The sequence below is a fragment of the Onychostruthus taczanowskii genome, unplaced genomic scaffold (assembly GCF_017590055.1).
Source record: "Onychostruthus taczanowskii isolate IOZ18803 unplaced genomic scaffold, ASM1759005v1 scaffold50, whole genome shotgun sequence".
NCBI classification, from domain to species: domain Eukaryota; kingdom Metazoa; phylum Chordata; class Aves; order Passeriformes; family Passeridae; genus Onychostruthus; species Onychostruthus taczanowskii.
The window spans coordinates 4,170,914-4,191,695 of NW_024502569.1; the positions used below are offsets into that span (position 1 = coordinate 4,170,914).

The 20,782-nt window shown below is 38.5% G+C and overlaps 1 protein-coding gene across 1 annotated transcript in view; it reads left to right on the plus strand.

The window, feature by feature from the left end:
* The window catches only part of ATP8A2 (ATPase phospholipid transporting 8A2), a 303,180-nt gene that overhangs the window by 37,372 nt on the left and 245,026 nt on the right, over positions 1-20,782 (plus strand). Inside the window, exons 3-8 of the mRNA XM_041416052.1 lie at positions 8,945-9,044; positions 9,618-9,716; positions 10,585-10,630; positions 14,829-14,869; positions 16,664-16,737; positions 19,745-19,814. Coding sequence (XP_041271986.1) covers positions 8,945-9,044; positions 9,618-9,716; positions 10,585-10,630; positions 14,829-14,869; positions 16,664-16,737; positions 19,745-19,814 — 430 coding nt within the window. The remainder of the gene's footprint in view (positions 1-8,944; positions 9,045-9,617; positions 9,717-10,584; positions 10,631-14,828; positions 14,870-16,663; positions 16,738-19,744; positions 19,815-20,782) is intronic.

Here is a 20,782-nt window from a genome sequence, read left to right on the forward strand (position 1 = left end):
CCCATGAATTTTTTTTCATGGTATTTTCTGTCTCTTGTTCTGCTGAGAAGAGGAATTACAGAACAGATCAGGGAGTATGAAGTGTCCAGCTAAGGTCAGCCCACAACAAGATGGGAAATAAGCTTCCCTATTGCCTTGTAAGACCAAAGGAATACACGTGGAGTATGGTGGTAGGGGCTTGAATGCTGTGTTAATACTTATGAGATGACCAAAGTAATGGCATAAACAATTTTCCAAATGTATTCTCAGTGAAGACTGGCTATTGTTTCTTCTTCTAGAAGTTTTTTTTTTCATGGGAATACAGTTCCTGGATGTTTCATAGTAATACAAGAATCTACTCGATATCAGTGGCTTGTTCTAAATGTATAACAGTACTGTAATGGGAATTTCTTCTAGTGCATTTAGTAAAGATCACCAGTAAAGTGATTTGAGCCCCTCACTTGTTGCATGTGTTAATGTTGTTGCAAAAGAGTCGGACTTCTGGTTTATTAGTCCTGCAGGAACAAGTGTGCTGAGATAACTTCAAGGACATTAGAAATGGTCTCCAAATTTTTGAAGACGGAGTTGCTTTGTAAATGTTGCTGTAGGTAATATTCTTATATTACAGGCCTGGTAATGCATCCTGGTGTAAATCTGACTTGCACCTGAATCAGGACCCCAAGTTTAGTCTCAGTTTGTGGCTTGAGTGGTAAGTTGGACTGTGCAGCAGTCAGGAAGGGCAAAATTCAACTTGTTTGTTTTTAATGGCTCTTGAATCCAGAAGTCTTGTTCAGAAGTTTTCTTATCAAAACAGACTTTGGTGGATTGATCTCTTAAGGAGGTCCCAGAAGTTGCATTATAATATACAGAAAATACTCAGTTGTCTTCCATACAGGCAAAACTTAAGTTCTGAAAGATAATAAGCAAAAGGTCTTCAGTGTTTATTTTAAATTGTACAGGGTCTTAAAACTCAAGTAAACAGTTGAGAATCAATTTCTTGTCTCATAAGGCAGAAGCACTTTGCATGGGGAATTTAGCCCTGAAGACTGTAATAAGTTTTTTAGTGGAATCATAAGGCCTGTATTAAACAGACCACTGTTTATCTGTAGTCCCAGACCGTCCTATCAGTGTTTTTATGATGCTTGCTGGTGATGAAACTGTAGACACAATCTTTAGTCTTCCTTTTATTTCATGTGGGATGCATTAAATTAAGCTGAGTGCATTGCTTTATTGGCTTGTGTGTAGGTACTGTAGAAGTCAGTTGTGATTTAGAGGTGTTCGTGCGTTTTGAATGTGTGGGCAGGTTCTCCCTGGTGAAACAGGAGTTGATGGTATCACTGACCAATTAGTATTGACCCCTGAAACCTGAGTAGTGTTCTCTATGATCTGTGGAAATGTGGATTGTAGCCTGCTATGTGCAGGTGAATTTCTCTGCACTTAGTGGTATAGCCTAGGTATGCACCTAGATGTTTTACCATGTTCCTTAGGTAAAAATGTCTCGATTTCTGATCAGTTTATTCTTAGTAGAGTTCAGGCACTGGCCATTTGTGTTATTCTGTTTGTTAGATTTGAAATACTCTTCTGTTGTCATGTGAACAGATTGCTTGCCTGATGGCAGAACAGCATTTTGAAATTCTTCAAAGAAGAGATGTATTATTATAATCTGAGTGGTACAAGTCTAATCATGTGTTAAACTAATCCTCTAACTCATTTTAGTTTTAGGTAGATACCGTTTTTTAGTGAAGAAAAATATTTAGTGTAACGTACGTTTTTAAATAAACAAAAACTTGTTTCCTGCAGTGCAGCTGTTGCTGATACTGCAATCTGCCACGATGAAAAAGACTTGGGTACAGATATAGAATGATACTTTTAGCCATTAAAATTCACTAAAAGTACCTGTTATTGTATGCCAGGTGTTGCGTATAGAGATTATACCAGTGTATTTGAAGCTGCTGCATCTTTGGTCTTCAGCTGTTCCTAGAGCAATAACCCCTGGGCAGTTAAATTGTTGAATTTTGCTCAGATGAAATGCCTGGATGAAAAAAACCCCACAGATCTGGGAGTTCTAGTGCCCTTTCACCTGCTGCATGCTGAGCTCTCTGGTATCCTGACATTGTTCTGGTGGTTTGTGGCACAATGAATTTCATACATCAGCAGTAGCAACACAGCAGGTGAATTAAACTGCGTCCCTTTTTTCTCTTTTTAGATCTCCCTGACTGCTAGTGGTCTGTAGAAAAAGGTAGAAGAGAATAAATTCTTTTAAGTGCACCTAAGTAGAGTTTAAGATGTGTAATAACTGCATTCCACATACTTTCTGTGGGTTGTGAAGATAATTACATGTCTCTCAAGACTAAATATTAATTTCTTCTGCAGCCCCCTGCTTGTCACTAAAGTAAACACTGCTTTAGTTGTGGTTACATTTAGAATTAAAAATTTGCTTTGAAACTGAAGCTAGCACACTGGCTTTTAGACAGCTAGCCAGCTTATATGACTTGTTTGATTTTTTTTTTAATTTTTTTTTTTATTCCCCCAGTCATCTTCATATCAGTTCTGTGTGTTTAACTGGAGGCTATTCTGTGTTTGCACAGTAACTAAATGTGGTACTAAACTTACTTCATTAGACAGTAGAATTTTGAGGTTAACTGTGCTGGTCAGCTGTTTTTATTGAGTTGTGCTTGCCAGCAGGGCTACTGCAAAGCAAGTGTATATTACTGTAGTGATGACCTCCACTCATGCTGAAACTGTATCATGCCTTCAGAGCTTCTAGTACTGTTTCTAAACAGTCTTTGTTTAAGGTATTTGTTACTGAAAAACAGCCAGGAATCTGTTCCCCTTTTTGTAGGGATTTAGTGAATAGAGAACTCATGGAAAGGCCTTTTCTGTTTGCATGCTTTAGGAAAAGCCTCCAGGGTACTGGGTTTTGAAGCAAAAGTGCCCTTGCTTCTATTAAATGTGACACGTGGTCTGGTTTTCAGGTTAAACTGAGTGTAAGCAGTTGTGGCAGTGCCTACTCTGTATTAAGACTGAGCTACTGTAGGAGACTGCTAGTGGAAATAGTATTTGCTTTGGTAATTAACATCAATTACATTAGTTGTTGGTTTCTTTTGCTACTTATGTATGGCAGTACGGCTGCTGATACTGGGGCAGTTTGGAATAAGGTATTTCAGGTTAGAAGTTCTAAAAAAATACTTACGTGGTTAGGAGGTGATCCTAATGAACTAGAAAGTAATGGGATTTTTGTGCTTCAGTGGACAGGAGTTCATAGCGCATTTTCATGTCCTTTTGTCTTAGCAGTGGTCAGTCTGTGTAAGGATAGGAGCTGAATTGAAGCCTTTGAAGATGAGCTTGTTGCTGATGCAGCTTTGGAGGAAGTGCAGGTAGCTCAGCCAGGCTGGGTTTGTCAGCCTGATCATCTTGCTCCTGAAATGGAGCTTGTGCACAAGGGTAGATAACACGACTTGCCTGCTCAGGCAGTGGTAACCACTGAGTGTTGCACTTAGCCCCCTACCTTTTTATTAGATGTTGAGGTAGGATGTAACACTCAGGATGCCCATAACTAGAAAATAATGATGTAAGAATGATCTGAAATGTCTGTGCTAATTTAGGTTTCTCCCTTGTGTAAAGGGAGGTTTCTCCCTTGTGTAAACTCCTCAACATTAGTGGCTGGTTGTCTAGCTGACAGCTGTCTGCTTTTTTTTCTTTGTCTTATGAGACCTTGACTTTAACTTGAATAAACTGTTTTTCTGAAGAGTTTTGTTTTCTTACTGCAGCAGACCCAAATCATTGTGACCCCCATAAAGCAAGATCTTATGGTACTTGTACGGAAATTAGTGGGCTGTGTTCATACATCCTGACTCTTAAACTTGTATGAAGCAATGATTTTCCTCTAAATCATATGATTTGAGGAAAGAGGCCTCAGGGTTTCTAAGATGTGATCAGTGCCACCTGTAACAAACAAAGGGAAGAAGACATTTTCCAAACAGTTGTGCCTCTAGTTGCTTCTGGTGGGAGCCCATACTATAAATGAAGAAATAAAGAATGTGGGGAAGTGGTGAGGTGTTTGAGAGAAATGCTATCCCACTGATAAGTTTTCTTTAGCTGGAATCTGCTAGAATTGTTTTCAGTCAAAGTTAAAATTGATTAATTCTAATACATTTGAATACTCTCAATCAGTTTCATTGTCTGTGTGGATAATTTCAGACAATAGATTCGTCTTCTACAGTTTCACTGCGGCTTTTTTGGGAAACCTTTCAGGGTTTGATGTTTCAGTAGCTAAGCACAACAATGTCCCTTAAACCCATTTCCTCTTTTAACAAAATATGAATCTGTATATTAAAATACCTTTGGTATTATGGAGAAACTGTAGCAGAGTGCAGGGAAAGGTGGAAACAAAATAGGCACTTGGACTGTGGTCAGTGGTTGTTCCCGAGCTGAGTGACAGATAAAATGTGGTAATTCTTGATTTTTTTTTTTTTCTGTCTTGCTCTGGCGAGCTTTTAGCAATAATGTCTTGCAGTATTCAAGTTGTTGCACTTTTTGCTATGCAAGAGCAAGTCCTACTCCTTTCATGCTCCTCTGTTCTGCCCTGAGCTCAGGGGCTGTCTTGGGTATTTAAGCACCACATATGCTTTTCTTGGCTGACAGAAGGGTACAGCCATAAACAGGAAAGTGAAATCTTTTCTGGCTGGAATCTTCCTCTGTAAGACCTGTAGTCTCAAGGATTCATCTGATAGGGCAAGGCCCTTCAATTCAATTGGGAGCTGCATTTGTTCAGGCACCCTGTTGTTATAAAACCAGGGTATCTAGGACCTAATTTTCAGTCAACCAATAATCATTTCATAGGCATATGAGTAATTGCTTCTTATGAGCCCTCATGATGTATTTTTTGGGAACTTGTAAACAGTTGATTTTTGTCTCTTTAGCAAGTCTCAAGAAAGTACATCTTCCCCATGTGCAAGGAGGTAGATGACCTTTCACTGTCATATGCATGCAACTGCTGAAAACCTTGTTTGTGGCACTTGGGTTTAGAACAACCTCCTCAGTGTTCTGCATGGGAGCAGCTTGTTGATGAGATGTACCTATAAATGTGTGTTCTCTGTACTCAGTGTAATAGCCGAACGTTGTTTTTTCTGTTAATGTCTCTTGAAATACGTAAAGCTTGCTGCTGTGCCTCCTGCTGCAATGGTGACTGCCTGGAGGTGGCTTGTCATGCTACCTCTGCATGCGAGAGCTTTAGCAGAACCTCAGATGCTGATGTTTGTCTTGCTATTAGGTGTCATGTGCCTGGCAGGACCTTAGCATGCAAACACCATTCCACTAAAGACAGTATTTGAGCTCTTCAGTCAAGCACATCAGCTTGGGTTTTCTGGGGTTTTTCTTTTCCTTCTCTTTTACTGGGCGTCTGACCTTTTGTATGTGTTGATGGACTCAAAGCCTATTTGGTGAGAGAAGGATTCAAGTCTGTAACATTCACTTTAATTACCCAATCCTTTTGCTGTGGTTCAGGTGTCTGTGCCTGGCTTTCTTCATAATTGTTCCTGCAAATTGATGTGTGTTAAAAGCACCGACATCAAGTGATCCTCATTCTTCAGCTCTTGGAGTGTATTTCAAGTATGTGAACCATGGCATGAGCAAGTTTGTGTGAATGCTGTCTAGGAAAGCAGTTTGTTGTACTTGTGACCCCTGGAAATGGGACCCCACGTATCTCAAGGAGGTCCTGGTTTCTTAATCATTATCCTGATGGTGAAGTTCATCTCAGAGTTGCCATTCTAAAGGAAGGGGTGGAAGTGCTTTAGATGGCTGACTGGAAAAGTGCAGACTGTGTTTAGCTGCGTATTGCCAGCACACGCACAGTGTCTCAAGGAAGTAACTGCTTTGCCTATATTACTGACAGCGTTTGCCTCTTCAACCATTAGTCAGTAAAGTAAAACCTGACTTTATAAAATGTTTTTAGGAAAAAGGGAAAAAGGCAACAATGGGAGTGGTTGTGCAAAAGTTACCAATGAATAAATAGACAAGTGTACTGAAGAACTGCTACTGAGTTCCTCAGTGCACTGTTTGCTACTTTTCAGTTGACTGTTACAAAAATTGCTGGTTAATCTTTGGTACTTGAGTAATATGGTAATGAGTTAAAGTATGTGAATGACACTAACATTTTGCAAAGTATACAGTGATTGCTTTCAAAAAAATCTCTGCACTGCTCTAGGAACAGTGGGGCCAGAGCCAGCTGTAGTCAGGTGTATCCAAATTCACTTGTTTAGCAGGGTTTGGTATTGTTCTTCCTGTCTTGCACAGTGGTGTAACTTGAAACATGACTGATGTGAATTAACTTGCAGGTGTGGAGGAGACAGCTCTTCTAATGTTTGCACACCTGTTCAACATTTGAACTTGTGTAGTTAAGCGAGATTTGCATAGGTAACAGCTGTTGCTTTAGGAGAAACCAGTTTGTTGTTTGTTTTCCCTCTTGTGCTTCCCTCCTCTATCTGCCTCAACCTGTTCTGTGAGCTGGAGGCCTCGTATTCTCTGAGTTAACTTGGCTCTGATTGGGGCTGGTGAGAGTGCTAATCTGCCAGTTTTTTATTTTCTGTGACCAAAACTGTGCTATGAGTGAGCTGACTAAGTTTCTACCTGTTCATCTATAGATTCTAAACTTTCCTGAGCTTTGGTTATCCTGAAGTTGTAACACACCTGTCTGTTGTGAAGGAGTGCAAGAGCTTTTTGTTATTTAAAAATAAGCATTGTATTTATCATTTAAAGAGCTATATCAATTGCATGCTCTTGCACAGCTTAGACTGCTGGTTAGGTTTCTGTGAGAAGTTTTCATTTGGAATAATGATATGTGTCTGCTCTTTATTCATACTTGTGGTTGCTGTTCTGACCTGCATGGTAACAGCTGACTGTGCCTGCCTCTAATTAGAGCTGTACCCATTTTCTGTGGGCATCTGTCAAGTTACTTAAGCAACAGAATACGTGGAGTGACTTAGTATGTACAAACCTCTTTCAAAAGACCCTTATTGTGTTGGCATTAACATAATTGTTAGAGTGAGAATCATGTTTGAGCCAGCTAGCTGTGAAGTTGGTAGGTGGTAGAATGGTGTTAATAAATGTTTCAGCTTGGTTGCAAATTCTTGTGTTCTTACAATCACAGCAATGTGATACCTAGAGGAATACTAGTCTCATATAAAATCTGCCATTGCTTGATGTGTAATTAGTGCTGCTTGGAGATATTGCTTCTGGGTCTGAACTGTAAACTTGATTAACCCATATTTTCAAGTCACAATGTAATTCTGAGATTTGTGTTTAATTATGTTCTGTATTAAAGGAAGGTTATTACACATGAGACCAAGAAAGTGTAGCTTAAAACAAAAAAAAAATACTTAGAGCTGGAAGGATTTAACAGCATTTGAAGGCAGTAGCTTTATTTGTATAAAGACTGGACTTGCTTTAAACCTGGATATATGATTTCACTCATTTGGCTTAGTAGATATGAGCCATGATTAAGTACAACCATTTGAAATTTCTGTAAAATATTATGTTGAGTATTTAAATACTTGATTCCGGTGAGCAGTAGTAGCAATGGAAAGGGATTTTGTGATTGCTTGAAGAGGAAACAAGGCAAGTTCCTAAGATAAGATGCATCTTAGTTGTTTTTTAATTGGTCTTTTTGTAATTACCCCACTAATTTTTCTTTAGTGTTCAAAATAGAGCCTTTTAAAACAGGCTGTGCCTTGTTACATCTAGTTACTGTTTGATTTTGAAAGAGCAGCAGTGTCTGGTTAGATGTCTTGGAGTTGGGGATGGGGCAGATAAGAAGGAAAAGAAGGTGGTTAAAGGAATAATCTGGAAAATAGACTTAATGGAGATGTGGTCTTGGCACTGCTAGGAAATGTCAGTATAACAGGAACTGGGAAACAGTTTTTCTTTTTTTCTTGAGAGCCAAGTGTCTTAGTGTTCCCAGTTCCTTGGAAATATAAGACGTCTCATTAAAAAAAACCAAAACAAAACAAACAAACAAAAAAAAAAAAAACAAAAAAAAACCAAAAAACAAACAAATCAACCCAAACTGGAACAAAGCGCAAACAAAAAAAAAACCCTCAAAATGAAACCAAAATCACAACACTCAAACAAAATGATGCCTCAAAATTTCTGGTTTTGCTTGTTGGGCCTTGGCAAGGCATACTGAGCTGCAGGTGTTCACTTGTTAAAACTCCAACTCACGCTGATGGCCAGTAGTTCAGAAGGTGAAGGTTCTATGCTAATGGTTAAATTATTGTGTCAACTTTGACTCATTTTCCCGGAAGTTGTACTCATGCCCATTATGGATTTGATGTGAAAATGACAAGAAGTTACGCAAGTGAATAAGGCTGGTTAGTGCAGTATGTTTTTGTTTTATGGCAGAAGAAATAGTAGTTATAATTCAGTTACATATATGTGTTAGTTAACAGTATTTATATATTCATTATAGGAAAAAAGCCAAGAACCATTAGTCTGAAAAAGTGTATATTGTTCTGGAGGATTATTCATAGCTGAGTGTAAGTCATTTTGAAGTAGGAAATGAGGCATTTTAAAAATGTGTTGCAAAATTTCTAATTTCTCTCATTCAACTCTGCCTCCCCCAACATTTAAATTGAGATGTAAGCTCCTGATCAAGCACTTGGAACTGAAATGAAAGCTTGCCTGTTCACAGTGCTGAAGTTTGGATGGTGGTAAATTGTCTGATAGTCAACCAATAACAAAGATACCAGTGATAGAAGTGGGCCTGACAGCCTTCTGGGTCTGTGTGATACCTCTTTTGTTTGGTACAGCTCCTTATCATAACCAAAGCAACTACTTCCTCCATATTCTAAATATGTCTTTACTTTGTTATCTTTGAACTGCTTTCTAACACTGGCTTTTAGACTTTTTGGTCATGATCCCCACCTGATATTCTGATGACGTACTAAGATGAAAATCTTCTACCCTGCAGCACAGCCAAGTACAGCGTGGTGACATTTCTACCTCGATTCCTGTATGAGCAGATAAGAAAAGCTGCAAATGCATTCTTCCTCTTCATTGCCTTACTGCAGGTATTGCTTTATTGCTTTCCCTTGTTTATAAAATGAAATGGTAATGTAGTAAAAGTTGTTTCTGTTGTTATGCTCAACTGCAAAGGAATTCTTAAACTTTAATGGGGTATGTAGTTGCTAATTGAAATTGGAAGACAGCATAGAGACTTCTTTCCATATAGTTTGTAAAGTTGAACCTCTTTTATTCTTAATAAGTGAAAATAAGTGATGTCATAAAACATGGAGCTATTGACCATTGTGAGAAAAGAATGTGTAACTTTCTTGTGAAACTTCTGCTTAGTTAGTTCAGATTATTAACGCTTCCATGTGAAGCAGTATAATTTTCTTGTAAAGAGAAGAGTAATAGAATAAAAGGCATGTACAAAAGCAGTATCTTCTAACTTTGTTTCTTCAAACCTGCTGAGTCTGTAGGCTAGTTTGCCCACTGAAATGGGATATCTGTGAGCCGCAAATCACACAGTAAATCAGGGAACTTTGTGTACTGTCTTCTGAGAGCTTTGCATAAAATTCTAAATGTACCAGAAATTAATTTTAAATACGAATATAAAATGTCTCTTTTCCATCTGTTCACAGCAAATTCCAGATGTCTCTCCAACAGGAAGATATACCACCTTGGTGCCATTGCTATTTATTTTAACAGTTGCTGGCATCAAAGAAATCATAGAAGACTATGTGAGTATGATTGATGAGAATGGGGATGAGTACGATGGGGAATGTGCTAAGGACCAAATATTTCAAAAGCTGTAAAATGTCATAAAGCCATGCATCTCTGAAGTCTCTTGAGTCATTGCTCAGTAGCAGCAAAATGTTATTTTGACTTTCAAAGTGCCTGACTTGAATTTCTGTAATAAATACTGAAAATACACTGAAATCAATAAGTATTTTTATTATGGTTGGTGAACAAGAAAACAGTAGAAATCAGGACATTTGTTTCTCCCTCTGCAAGCTTGCTTATTGATGTTTTTATTAGAAAGTGTAGAATGCTGACAAATACATAGCCTTTTCAGGTGGTCTTGAAAATGGGGGTTGGGGGGAGGCAAGCAGCTTAAGGACAGAGAATGCTGTTTTGGGGAAAAGCTGCTCTAACTTGCTTGTATACTTTACATCAGAACGAGGTCTTTCTGCTTTGCAAAGTACTGATGAGTGAAATTACTTGGATATCAGTCTAAACAACAGCATGTAGAATTTATGCACGTGGGTGCATAAATATTGTGGTTCTTATTGTTCCTTTTGTTTTTCTTCAAAAAAAACCCCTAGCTTTGTAGACTTTTATTTTACCACTGATAAAGGTTTGAGCCTGACTTCCAACATGGGGACTTTCACTTTGAAGTTTATAATTATACTCTTTATACTTTTACAAACCATTTGAATTTAGATGATCTGTGACTTTTAAAAAAAAAAACAACAAAAAAAAAAGCCCCATAAAGGCAAGAAGAACCCAATGTATCATATTGCAAATTTTCCTATTTTTATCTCTAATGGTTCTCGAATTTGTGATGAAGTGTACTGAGGTGTAATGAAATGTTTTGTTTCCTTGCAGAAAAGGCATAAGGCAGACAGTGCAGTGAATAAAAAGAAAACAGTAGGTAAGACTAAATGGTCTTTAAGTATTTAAAATGCAAATACTGAAAAAACCACTAAGCAGTTCTGTTGCTTTAATGGTCATGATTGTGAGGAATGCATATCTTGTGCACTAGGTACTTACCAGTAATTTAGGATTTTACTTTGCTAAAGGTTTCAAAAAATTTAGAATTTTACTTTGCTACTGATGATTGATGGCCTGACACTTAAGGGTGAGGCATTGGGAGGATTACTGGAATTTCTAAGTTCATGTAATTTCAAGGTTGTCCAAAGGTACATAGTTCTCAGCTCCTCCAAGAAAACCAAGCAATTTTTTCCTTACCAAACTCCATCCTGATTTTTGTAACGGCAAACCCAACACCAGAAAATCCAGAACTAAAAAAGCCAACAACCCCCTGAAACATTAAAAGCTGCTGTCAGAAAAATTTTAAGTAATTTTTGGAAATGCTGCTGCCCTTTAAATATAGTAAGTCTGGAGATTTTTTATCTTTGCTTTCCTGAAGTGTCACTGAAAGAGAGTTTTGCACCGATATCCGCTGAATGCCTACATGTATCTCTAATGTATGGACAGTACTTGTCACTGTAAGTCTGAAGACATCACTGTCATTTGCTTCACCTCTCTTAACTGAAAACCTGTGCAGAAAATAGGAAGAGCTTGTCAATGGCCACCCTGTGATTGTGCTGTGCCATAGTCAAGGCAGGTCCATGTTCCAGTGTTGGGACAGCTCCACTTCTGCTTCTCCGGGCAAATGTGCAGCTGAAATGGGAACACAGGGACTTGAGCTCCAAGAAGAGCCCCTTCTTCGAGCACAAATACCTCAAGTGTCAAAAAGCTAGAGGAACACTTAAAGAAACATGGGGAAGTGAGCAACCTGCTAGCTCCATGCTTCAGATAGTCCTGCAAACATTATGCCTGTTTTTTTTCACCAAGTTTGGTGCTTAAAAATTTGGGTCGATCATTAAGCTTGTTTATTAATACACATCAAAAGGCATTGCTTTATCAGTTCTCCTAGGTTATATCTCTGCAAGAGTCTGGGAAGATATTTCGAGTGCAAGAACACTGTATTAGTCATAAGCAATTGGGAATTAAGTGGCTGTAGCACAACAGGCCTTGTTATAGGTAATATGAAAGAAAGATGGCTCTTTCAGAGGTCACAGAGGCAGTTAGAATTCATTTGTGCATAGAGAATGTGTGCCAACAAACACTTCAAGGGATGTTTGTCACAGTAATTGTGGAGAGAACCATAAAGAACACGAAGTGTTCTAATGGAGCTAAGTGGAACTTAGCACTTGAAAAATTATTTGAATTCAGATTTTATTTTTTTCTTTTGAATACTCTAAATAAATTTTCAATCTGATACTTAAAACTGTATCTTCCTACTTCTTAAAAGGAAGGCTAAAGAGGCTTATTCTTGAGACATGTATTACCAGAGTGAAAAGATAACTTGGGTTTAGAGTGGGATTAAGATGAAATAAATTTAGGCTCTCTGGGTGCCTTTAGGTTGCTCTTATAGCTGAGTGGTGTCTAATCAATGCATTCAGTGTGGAGAGCATTTGAGCGCACTGAGAAGCAGATGCCTGCTGTCTGCTTGACTGTGTCCTGAACTCCACTGCCTGCAATGGCTGGTTGCTGACTGCAGCAGCAGTCATGTAGGCTTTGCATTTATCTTTAGTTTTTTAGAGCAGTTGTGTATCTTCAAAGTGCTCTTCCTGTTTTAAATTTACCATAGAAAACATCAGTTTGATTTGCAGAGTGGCTTTGGTATGTAGGAATTAAATTCCCTTTGGAGCAAACTAAAATTGAAGTTCTGCCCCAGCTGAGCACTGAACATTTGCATTAGGAGGTGGAGTGTGTTTAGGCTCTGAGCCAGTGTTTTTTGTCTTGGATGGCTTCACGTGATGACATTAAATCTAGGGACCAGACTCCATATAATTCCAAGTGAAGCTCCTTAGCAGTGTATTGCATAGATATAGAGAGCTCAGTAATAATTGTTCTGATGTATTGGTCCTCCCATTGTTAAATAATAGAATAAGTAATGAGCATTTAATATTGCATGGGATGAACTCAAATATTAGACAAGCACTGGGCTAGGAAACTCTGGAACAAGACTTATGGAGATGCTTCCCCTTCAGGAGCCTCATTTCAAATGGCCCTGCATGGCTGGATGTGAGTGTCAGCGTTAAGTCCTCGATCTAGAACTGGGTTTTGGTCTTGGAAAGACCTAGATAGAAGGTGTATATTGAAACTCTCTTTTTAAGTTGAAGCAGTCTTTTTAGGTACTTGTCCTTTGTTACTTTAACCAAGTACCTTTTGACAACGAATAATTCATCAATTTTACCCTACTATAAATATTCTAGAGAAGACATGTCCTTTTCTGTCCTTTGGAGTACTCCTATAAAACTGGGTTGAGCAGAGTAGGAGGTGTGAAATTGCAACCCCAAAATTTCTGAACTGTTTTATGTCTAATGGCAGCTTTCTCTTTAGACTGTGGGATTATGAGTTTAAAAGGAAATAGTTCAGTAATAGAAAATAGCTGCAGTAATTTGCTTGGGTATTTAATTGTAGTCACTAAATTGATTTCAGTAAGCATTGCAAGTGAAATTGTTTTCTGAAGTAAATTGCCTTTCAGACCAAGTCTGTAGCACTTGATGCTGCAAAATACCTTCCTGTGTGAGCATACAGCAATGTCATCAGAATGTTTACTGAAATGTCTCCAAAACTTTCTGGTGGAATAGGGAGCTGTCTAAACCATGGCACAGGAGATGCTGAATAGTGCAACTTCTCTCTGAAGGTTGGAGTTTTGAGTCAAGGCTGCAGGTATTTGGCTTGCGATTCTGGATTCAAGCCTTCTGAGTTCTGAACTAAGCAGAGCTCAATTCAAGAACAGTGTATATGTGAGGGATGGAAGGGGTGCACCAAAACTGTTCTTTCCCTAAACTGCTGTACTGATTTGGTTGGAAGCTCAGCTGTTTTTTGACACATCACTGGCACTACTTCTGTTGCTGCCCACCCATTTTTTGTTAAATAGTTTAGTTCACTGCAGTCCATTCACTGCAATAGTAAATGTCAGGATTCAGTGCTTCAGTGTGTGTGGCCTGAGAACAGGAGTCAAGAGACAGGTTTCTTCGGCTTCATCTATTCTGACAAGTCTTGCATTCCTGATGGTCAAGGCTGTATTCAGCAGAATTTTTTTCTGAGAGTATGGTACTATTTTCAAATGAGCCACATGTATGAAATGCATAGAGCTGAGAAGATTGTTTGTATTCAAAGTTGGGGTCTGACCTCTTCAACTCTGATCTGTTGCACACTGCACTTTTTAAACACCTTTGAACACTGGCTTCAGCTGCTTTCAATAAAGGTTAACTTGCTTTGCTTGGACTCAACAAGTCCAAGCAAATTACTCCTGCTGAGGGTTACTCAGCAGTAATTACTCAGCAGTAGTATTTGTCCTTACAGTTTTGGCTGGAGTAGTATTAAGTATGTGTAGAATGACCTAGCAGAGGTGCTTGGGTGGAAAGGCATGCTGCAGGGTAAATTACTAATGAGTGTGTTAAGATGGCACTGTAGAACTGGAGCCCTGCAGAAACTGAGGTCTGTTTTGGTACCTTTTCTTTTTCTTGTTTCAATGTGAACTTCAGCAGTAAGGATTTCCTTCTGGCAAAGCTGATTGTTGCTTTTCAGTAGGGCTTTGAGCCTGCTTGGCGATTAAGACTCAGATTTATATGGGCCATGGGTAATGGTGATAAAGTTGGATGTGCTAGAATCAAAACATTATGAATAAAATGCAAGGAAAAAGATGAGAAGTGAAGATTCTGTGGTAAATCATACACAGAGTAAAGGTGTTTCCTGATACTGATTGGCAGTGGGCAGTGATGCCTTTTGTTTGAAGGAAGGTCATTCTCAAACAAGAAACAATGCTGCCCATCTGCATGTCAGTATGAAGTGATGCCGTGAAGAAATCAGGCCACCAACTGTTGTCTGGCAGGAGATAAAAATTATATAAATATGAAGGGCCGATTCCTCCTCTTTCTTGGATTCACATGCTCACAGCTGTGAACAAAAGAAGTTCCAGCTTCTGAAAAATACATTTCTGATTTTTGTGTTGGTTCCTATTGTGTTTGATACTGCTGATACAGTTGTTTTGAAATTTGTCTGAATTATGGCTATTTGTTCTGTTATCTAACTTTAAGCTTTCTTTCTAGTTCTAAGAAATGGGATGTGGCAGAACATTATGTGGAAAGAGGTAAATAAAATCTGAGATGGGAGGGAGGGAAACCAAGTGTTCAAGAAGTACTCTTGCCAGAATTAATTAGGAGGCTTAAAATTAATATATACTATATGAGAATTCTCTGTAACTTGGGGTGGGGGAGTGGGAGGAATCCTTTCTGTTCCAGTAGTAAAAATTGCCCTGAGCAAGGCACCCGAGTACCCATTTTTAAATCCTGATACTGTGTTACAGTCAAATGCTAATGGACTGTTGTGTTTTCCCTTGTGCACTTAATAGGTTAACTGTAAACAGTATTTGGTTTTTAGTCTGCGTAGAAGAGTAATTTTCACTGCAATGCTGTACCTCCCCTGCAAGTCTAACAGAGACTTACTTTGCTGCCTGTGCTAAAAGGTCCTTGGGCTTTGAGACTAATTAGTGAGCTGCTTGCTCAAGTAAGAAACACAAGCCCTGCTGCTACCTGAGGCACTTGGGACCTGTGTTCCACGAGGCTCTTGGCCAGGGTCTGGTGAGCTTTATTTCTGATACCTGGAAGTTGGTGAAATGCCTTAGGAAGTATCGATCTAGTTGTGGCTCTTAGTGCCTTTTAAAGGATAAAATTAGCCCTCTTATCTAGTAATTGAGGAAAAAGTACACTCTTTTGAAACCTCTGAGGAATGAGATCAGTCTCAAGACACCTAAAAGCAATCCTGCTGAAGTGTTAAGCTATAGTAGAAGCTGAAGATTGCCAGGCTGATGTTGGTTCCTGTTTATGCTGTTCCAAGTCCTATTTTTGTAGAAAGGACAGTGAATTGAAAGTTTAAGGTCAAGTCTGGAATCTGGGCTTTTATGCCCTTAGGCACTTCTTGAATTGACCTGTGTCTGCAACTGCATCTTGTCCTTTGTTGTTAAGGACTAACAGTTCTGTATTATCCACCTTGATCACTTTAAGGCAGGCACTTCTGACTTTTTTCTTTTTTTTTGTGCTGAAAGTGGTAGGGAATTTATTTTTAGTGGTATCTGAGTAAAACTAATGAATCTGCTTGTTCAAACATACCATCTGTTTCCATTTTTATAAATTAATATCTTGAAAGTATTTTAAGCTCATTTCAGACTCTGAGTGCTGCACTGGCATTAAGCAGCCTCATGCTTATTGGGCGAACCTGGTTTACTGTTTTGAGTGTGCTACTTGACTCTTTTGAGAATGAAAGTCCCAGGCATGTGTGACTAACTCAAGGTGCTGGAAAGTCTTAGGCCTGTGTAGGAGGAGACAAAGTATTCCAGAGTTCAGAACTCTGCATATCTCAGTCAGGGAAGGACAGGATTCATAGAGATGATGCTATTTGCCAGTAGTACAAGCAGTGCATCTAAGGAAAATTGAGGGAAAATGATAACGGTGATTGGGTAAGTAAGTAATACAGATAAGGAATAGAAGAAAACTCTTGATACTTAATGAAGGTGAAGTTTAAAGATGAAGGTGAAGTTTAAATATTTTTACTAGTAGAAAAAAATACAACTAAAGAAAACCCCTGAATTTGGATAATGGCAGAATTATAGAAAAAAGTAATTTTTTTAAAATATAGGCCACAGAAGTTCACAATTTCTAATTGAGTGTATCTACCTTTTTTCTCTATAGAATTTTTTGTAAGGGAAGGCTTTGATATTTCCAAACTTGCAGTGGAAAGTACTCTGACTTTGAGAAAAACTGTCTCAAGCTGTTCTGTGCATGATGCTGTTCTTCTGACTGGGTGAAAGAAAATAACAAACTAACATTCCAGACAAGCGAACTGTTTGTTTTTCTCTTCCATGCTACTGTGCTCCTGACCACCACAGGTAGCAGTAGGCGATATTGTGAAGGTCACCAATGGGCAGCATCTTCCAGCAGACATGATCATAATATCTACCAGGTATCCTGAATGGGTGTGGAAGTCATGTGTCTGATGAACTGAGGTGCAGAGGACTTGAATCTCTGTCTTTGCTGTTAATAAAACCAGACATCAGATAGCACTAATTCTATTCCACATCTAAAATCAAATTTCAATGAAAAAATTCAAAACATGGCTTTACTAGGCTTTGATTCATGTATCACTGTAGATGGGCTCTTCTAAAATGAGGCGTTTTCAAGACTTCACTTTATGAATTGCAGGTACATAATACTCTGTATTCATGAGTTTGTTGGAAGACTGAAGGCCCTTAACGTGGGCTTTGTGCAGTCAGTGGTTCTATGGCCTTCTGAGAATCCCTCCACTTAAATAAGGAAGCTTAAGTTTTCTTCCAGTTAATTCCACTGAGTATCCAGTATTTTCCTGTGCTCCCCCAGGAAGATTTCTCTTTCAGATAGTAAATCTGACATACTCTGTTGGCATCAAACAAAATAGCTTTTAGATCTCATTTATTCACTGCTTCTCTTGGATAAAGCACATGGATGGCCCATCTCTAGCATGGTAGCAACAGGAACTTGTTGAGTCCTTCTTGGCTTAGTTTCAAGTATGGGCCACCTTCCTGATGCCCCCCAGGATGCATTTGGCCCTCTTGGTTGCCAGGACACTGTGGACTCATGTTGAAGTTGCCATTGACCAGGACCCCCAGGTCCCTTTCCATGGGACTGCTCCCTCATCCCATTCTCTAGTCCAGGGTTGCCTTGTCCCAGGTGGAGAATGCAGTACTTGCCTTTGATAAACTTCATATGGTTGGTGGTTACCCAGCCCTCTCATTTGTCAAGGTCTCGTAGTTCCTAAAACCATGTGAGTGGTACTTGACTGCTAGTCTAGGTTCTGGATCATGTAGAACCAGAACCACCGTTTTCTTAGATGACAAGAGACAACAGCACAGCTCCTGTTCTTAAACATGCTTCTAATAGCCAGACCTTACAATACCTCCATAATTCTCTCCTGTGTGTGTGCTTTTCATCAGTGACTGCAGATTGCTCTGGTCTCAGGGTTTCAGTTCTCTTACATGATCCAGCGTTTAAGGGAACTTGTTTTTTTCAAGCTCCTGTATTTTCTGCTACATCCTTCTTGTCTGTGCTGTTTCTGGGAGGTTTTATTTTTTTCTAAGCTATATGCAGAAGCTCAGTCTTTTTGAATTATCACATGATGAAGGATAGAGGTACCTTCATTCCATGGTATACAGTATTGTATTTTTCAAAATAATCCCCAAAACTTAAATAAGCAGTTGTCAACTTAATATGCTAGGCTGAACTTGGACATCAATAATTTTCTGTTTCAACACTGAAGAATATTTTACTTAAGAACTTCTCTAATGTATTATACTAAAAACCCCTTCTGACTTATTTCTTAACTGTGTAGGCCAGCTTTTTGTTCTACATTATTCTACTAACTTGCTATCTTTGATAACCACATAATAATTAGAGAATTTAACCCAAAGCATGTTGGTTTGGGAGAAGCTTTGCTTGAAATAAATAGCAATTTCTATGGCAGTACTGCTTTATAATTGGTATTATTCCTATGATTCCTTTAAATGTCAATACTAAATCTCCTCAGTTCACCAGAAAGCTCTGCATGTTCTGAAGGGGGTGGGTTCTTTTGCTGGTATATGTTGATTTTCTGTGTCTGAGGTGATTGTCAGAGGTAAAATCAACAGTTGTTTTTATCTTGACTCTCTTTTCCTGTACAGCAAAAAGGTGACATCAGATTTTGCATCAAGAATGAATTGACATGAAGGAAAAATATTTTAATTCAAACACAGCTTTGCATGGAAACACATCCACATTTCTTATTTCCACAGTTCATGCCATTTCATTAATGGAAATTAGAGGAGTTGTATTGCAGAAGGTCTCCTTCCTGAGCTAACCACTTCAGTTGTAGTAGATAAGGTGTTTGACAGAAGTAAAATTGGAATCAAGCTGGACTCTAATTAGTGTCTTTCTTGGGTTCAGATTCAAATTGCCTGTGTAGGAAGGGACAAAGAAAAGACTCAACCATTTTTTTCTTTTCAAAGCAAAATTAAGTGGAGAGAATAATGTAGCTTCTTACTGTGTAATAAATGTACCTGTCCACTTACTAATTCTTGTTTTTCTAAGGAGCCTTTATTACTGACTGTTCTGTTGATTGAGTACATTTGCTGTTAGAGCAATTGGTTACTTTGGAAAAAAACTAGCCGTTTATCAAGAGTATGAGAAATGATATGCAGAAGAAGCACTTGCTTGAGTCCAGATGGGAAACTGATATTCCTTAGCAGTCTGAGAGGACAGCTGGCAGAAAAATCATTTTGGTGATGCCATACAGAGGTTTTGAATCTTGAGTGGCATGTCAGGAAAATATCTGGTAAAGTACCCTTCCTTATCACAGATACCACCTATGCAGAGCTCCTCTGTTAGATCTAGATAAGAGCTTGACTGATAGCAAGTTCAGTTCTAGGAAGAAGATTTGTGTCCCTATTGGTAAGGGTACAAAACACATCTGAAAGATGTAGGTTACAGCCCTCAATCCTAACAAACCTTTTTCTCATGCTTGGAAAAAAAGCTGTTTGGCAGTGACTTCGGATGTGCTTCCCTTATTGATGTGACCTTGCAGACATGATTTTGTGTGTTCAGTTTGCAGACAGAATTTAATAGCAGGGAGCATTGCTGTCTTCATCCAAACATATCTCCTTTTTATACTGTTCAATACTTGCTCTTTCATCCATAGCTCTTGCAATTGGAAGCAATTTAATGGATTGCAATTCAAAGTAATCCACTTTAGCCAACTAAGTTTAAAATGACGTGTTAAATTCTTACTGATTTTTGATTTAGACTTGTTTGTTATATGACCATGTGCAAAGACATCTCTGTTAAATATGTAGTTTCAGCTTTCATGGTTGTATACCACCAGTATGTGGTGGACTATATTAGTGCAAAAGTAGAGTACAAAAAAGTAGTGAGTTTTAATACTGAAAATCTTAATCTCTTTACAGTGAACCACAAGCCATGTGCTATATTGAAACAGCTAATCTCGATGGGGAGACGAATCTTAAAATACGACAGGTAAAACAGACTGAATTTATTATTTTTGTTTTCTTTTACATATTTAATATTAGTTATGAAGCAACATCTAGCTTGGATGACAACAATACAAGAGTGTGGTTTTTTTTTTTGGCTGTAATTTGCCTTTTGGACAGATGCAAACCCAAGCAGTAATTCATCATGTGCAAGTATAAGGAACTAACCTGGAGCAAGTATTTTAAGCCCAGAGAGAGCAAATCAAACAGACCTTGGATGTGTTTTGCTGAAGGTCTTGTTAGTGGTATTTAAGTGCTTTACATAAACGAAAAATCAGCTATGCTTGTGATGAGAGTTGCATTCTCTCCTGTCACAAGTACTATTTTATGAGTGTTATGCAGAGGCAGAAACTGAAAAGGATCTTTATGCGTATAAGGTGATTTGTTATCTCTGTGGTAAGCGGAAGAATTTATTTGGATCTTTCTGGTTTTGTTAAAGAAGTACTGTTGCTTATAGTGTTTAGAAATAGTTGAGAGTCTTTGGCTTCTTTCATTACAAAAAAGTATTTAGATTAGGATTTTGAAACACAGATAATTTGTTTTTAAAAAGCTATGCTTGCTTCTTCTTTACTACATTTGTAGAAACATGACTTACTGTTCCAGATCAGGCTACGGAGTCAGGTCTTGAGCTCTTATAAGATTTTATTTGCTTCAGGACATGCTTAAAATACAAAAATACAGCCTTGCTCTGGCTGGCAGTGCTGCAGTCAAATTCTGGCAAAAGAAACTCAAAATGGATTCCTCTTTTAATAGAAAGGCAGTGGGGTGCTGTGCATGTGCTCAGATGTAGAGTACCAGTACTTTATGTTGCAGTTGTGTGGCAGGCTGATCATTAACCTTGAGCAGGATCAGAGCATTTTGGCTGCAGTGGCCCAAGAGAGACTACACTTAAGAATGACCATATTTAGCAGCCATAACACATCAGTGCAGCTATACTTTGAGAAAAAAGCCAAG